General features: G+C 43.0%; 1 protein-coding gene across 2 annotated transcripts in view; it reads left to right on the top strand.

The window, feature by feature from the left end:
• Cmya5 (cardiomyopathy associated 5) overlaps positions 1 to 4,200 on the top strand; it is a 106,912-nt gene that overhangs the window by 55,516 nt on the left and 47,196 nt on the right. For both annotated transcript variants that reach the window (XM_005386008.1, XM_005386007.1), the window contains one exon: positions 3,566 to 3,661. In XM_005386008.1, coding sequence (XP_005386065.1) covers positions 3,566 to 3,661 — 96 coding nt within the window. The remainder of the gene's footprint in view (positions 1 to 3,565; positions 3,662 to 4,200) is intronic.

The raw sequence follows: 4,200 nt of genomic DNA, 5'->3' as shown, positions 1-4,200 counted from the left end.
ATGGCAGCAAGCAGCTTCTTTCTTGCCTTACATGGTAAACAAGCTACCCCCACCTAAGGGGCATGTAGCTCTCACATAATCTTTGCCCTCCTCTTCCACAGGCTCAGGATGTATACAAAATAAGCACCCTGGCTTCCTGCTGAGTCACTTAGCCAAACCTCTAGACTCCCCAAATTGACACAATGTATCAACCATAACATGTTCTAATTCATTTCTATATTTTTCATTTAATGTTTCTGTCCATTGCCTATGTTCTTCTATTTTTTTTATATGTTCTTTAAATGTGCTGAGCAGTTCTTTTATTATTATTGTCATTTCATTTTTTGCCTGAGAGAGTATTTCTGATCTGTTGTCTTCTATGGCCTTATGGAGTTGTTTCTCTACTTCCATTGCAATCTTTTCACCAATTTCATGAGTGTGTTTACCAAGTTCTCTTATGTCAATGTCTCCTGGACTTGTTGTGAGTGTGGTTGAGTTCTGAGATTGCATTTTAGTCCTTCGTCTTATCATGTTTGATACGTGATGCAGAAAGCTCAGTCTCCTTCTTCTCTGGCAGCTCAGCAAAGGCTGCTAATGTCCCTAGTTTTTCTGGTGGTCAAGCTTGCCCTTCAGTGTGTGCTGAGATGTGCTGCTTAGTCTGGGGTCTTCTAGCATATGGTGAAGTATATCTAGTTCTCCCAGGTCTCATATGCAGACTGTGATGTCTACTGATGGCAGACCATATGATCCAGCATCTCCTCACATTTCAGGGTACAAGTATGACCCAGAATCAGGTTGCACTGGTGGTACAATCCTGAACCAGTGGTCCTGTGTCCCCAGGCATTTCAGGGTACAGGCAAAACCCAGACACGAACTGCAGGGTCAACAGTTTTTGGACAACCTGATTCTGTGTCTGCAGGCACCTCAGGACATGCACAGGCTCTAGATGTGGCTGCACTGACAGCGATGGCAGACTGCCTGTGTCTGTGACCTCCTGGAGGTCAGGGCACAAGTAAAGCCCAGAATTGAACCACAGTGCCAACAGCTCATGGAGCACCTGCTCCAGTACCTCACTCAGTGCTGGGCATGCACAGGGAGGGCCCACATGCGAACCCTGGTGAGAGCAGTTTGTGGGCCTTCTGAGTGAGGATCTCTTGTCTGCACTGGGTGCACAGAGGGCCAGGATGCTTTTTAATTCTCAAAACAACCCTGTCAAGTCAATGTCATCAATTGGTGTAAGTGATTTACTGCAGTCATGGAAGGTAGTGGGATTGGTACTCAGGTGTGTCACTGCCAGAGCTTGTGGTCTTGACTATGTATTTATACCACATGGGTCAGTGCCTTGCTAATGGTAGTGATTCCTAAAATTATCATTCAATTCAGTCACTGTTAAATAATTGTCAGAAACAAATTGGAATCTTGGCATTTTTTCCTATTAAATTAATCCTCAATTTATCTGATATTGGTTTCATTCCTCCTGGTGAAATTTTGTTGAAGTTTTACCTGTTAACATTTGGATGTGCTAGGCGTGGTGGCACATACCTGTAATCCCAGCACTTGGGAGGCTGAGGTAGGAGGATTGCTGTGAGTTTGAGGCCAGGTTGGACTACATAGTGAGTTAAAGGCCAGCCTGAACTACATAGTGAGACTGTGTGTCCAAAAAAAAAATTTAAGGAAGGGCAGGGCAGGGCATAGGCAAACTTTGTGAAAACTCAGATATGGGTTGCATGAGCTCAGGTGAGAGGATCCCATTCCATGGGGTCACTGACTGTTACTGGATGTAACTACCTGAAAGAAGACTGGATTTTCCAACTTTCTTTATATTTTATTTATCTCTGAGTTTTAGAAATTAAAAATAATTGTCGAATGCTATCCATTAACATTTTTGTGATGTAGGGAGAAGTACCTCATGCCTTAAAAACTTTTATTTTTGTTTTCTTGATCTGTCCTAAATGATATGAGCAGAAAGTGGAAACCAGCTGACTGAAGCCAGGGCTGCTTGCGTGAGCTTCATTAAGATAACCATGAAGAGTAAAAGCTGATTGGCAACTTTAAAAAAATAAAAATCAACTGAAAAAAGCTGCAACCTGAGCGTTCCCCAGCCTCTTGCGGGTGGGTGTCCTGTGCCTCTGCAGGGGCTGATGGCTGCATTTAGAATAACTCTAGTCCTTGCTTCTCCTCCAGGCCCCTCCCCACCCTGGTGGCTCATCTTCTCTTTCTTCCTTCATGCCTTTGCTTCCTTCTCAGTGCCTATTGACCTCCTGGTGTGTGTCAGGAGTGAAGCTGATGACGACAGTAGGAAGCAAGAGGAAACAGGAGGGTGGATTTGTAAGGTCCCCCAGAGCAATGCTGAGCATAAGCCCAGGTGTGGGTGGATGGGAAGGACTGTGCAAGATGTTTCTAAGGCTCAAAGCTTGGCTCAACCTTCAAATGAGAGAGCTTTTCTAGCAGTCAAAGGCCTGGAGAATATTCTACAGTTAGGGAATACACAGGAAAATGTGCACAAATAAGAAGTGTCTGAGGAAAGGATGCAGTTGGAGATGGGAGCTGGGGCTGGGAGATTCTGGAAGCAGGGACTTGAGGGACCAGAGGGCAGATCCTGCAGGTGCTTCCTTGGTGTAGCCTCTTCCTCATTTGATGGGTACTGAATCAGACAGTGAATTTATTGTTTTTTTAGCAGGACACACTATTGCTAGGTTGATCCCTCTGGTTAAAGTAGGTACCATCCTCCCTCACTGCCCCATCCATTTTCTAGTGGAGTATTTTAACTCGTTGAAGGTCTTCAGGATGTTTGTATCCATTTTGCAGGCAGTTTCTAGTATTTGGTACATGGGATCCAATCACCTCCACACAGCCAGGTCTTCCTGCACACCGAGACCCCAGGTGCAAACTGTGAGCTGACTCCTTAGATGTGCTGGGCAGTGTCTTGGAAAGCCTGCTCTCCTAGAACAAGGCATTACTAAGGAGAGGGCATTCAAACCTGTAGCTTATTTAAGTAAACTCACTAATTGATCAAGAAGTCAAATTTTTTGCATTAGAAAATAAACTGTCTTTCCTTTCTTACCAATTTTTAATTAAATTTTTAATGAAATTTTTAATTAATAAATTTTTTATTTTTAAATAATTTTTGAATTTTTTTATGAATACATATTTACAGTACATAATAATTGCTTTCCTCATGTGGAGCTGGTACATATACATAACTCATTTTAATTCAAGTCCCCCTTTGCTCCCCTCACTCAACCTTCCCTCCTTTTCTTGGTCCCCTTTCTGCTTGCTAAAGATCTACCTTCCCATTTCCTATTATCTACCTTTTATTTTGCTCTTTATATTTTAGGATTCTCATATATAACTGTCTGCAGTTGCTTTGGGGCTGTCACTCACAAACCTCTTAGTTGTTTGTCTTACAGAATTATCTGTAATCAGTTTAGATGAAGCAGCAGAAATACTTCAAAGATTTGCTAGTTGAATATGGTACACACAATTTCCACCATATATACCGGACTTCTAAGGAAAGTGAAGCCCACTGCTTGAAGTTCTTTTCTGAAATATTATGTATTAAGGATGCCATAATTCTTTTCTGCAGGTTCAATTAGCAGAATTTCTTGAAAATTTACAAGAAAAATCCTTGAGGATTGAGGCCTTTGTTAGTGAGATTGAATCTTTTTTTAATACCATTGAGGTAAGTTAACATAATCCCTTTTGCCTTATCATAAGTAAATGATTCTGAGCTAAAGGGATCTGAATTGGGGTGTGTGTGTGTGTGTGTGTGTGTGTGTGTGTGTGTGCACACGCTGCTCACCACTGCTAGTTTTGTTCCTTTCAGAGTGAGAGTACTTGGTGTCTTGCCTGGATGCTACTTTCTGCCTAAGAACAAAAGGTTCACCTGTCACAACAGACATTCAGTCGTGGGCACTTACTATATTCAGGGTTTTGCATGCTTTGCCTAATTTAATCCTCCTAACAGCCACATGAGATAGGTGTTATTGCTTCCATTTAGTAGCTAAAAAGTGGAGACTTAGAGTTCAGAATGTTGCTCTGCTTTTCTGGCTCTCTGTGGGTTAACCCTGCTAAGATGCTTGAGGGCGCTGCCGGGAGCTGTGCCCAAGGCCAGTGAGAGCTCTCCAGATGCTGCTGTTCCCATGAGCTCTCTCCCTCTTGGCTGCTACTGTGCACCCCGCACAATGAAGGGAGCAGGTAGTGATGCTCCGCGCCTCTACA

Source organism: Chinchilla lanigera, unplaced genomic scaffold, assembly GCF_000276665.1.
Source record: "Chinchilla lanigera isolate Chin_1 unplaced genomic scaffold, ChiLan1.0 scaffold00024, whole genome shotgun sequence".
NCBI classification, from domain to species: domain Eukaryota; kingdom Metazoa; phylum Chordata; class Mammalia; order Rodentia; family Chinchillidae; genus Chinchilla; species Chinchilla lanigera.
This window is presented reverse-complemented; position numbering and strand designations above follow the sequence as displayed.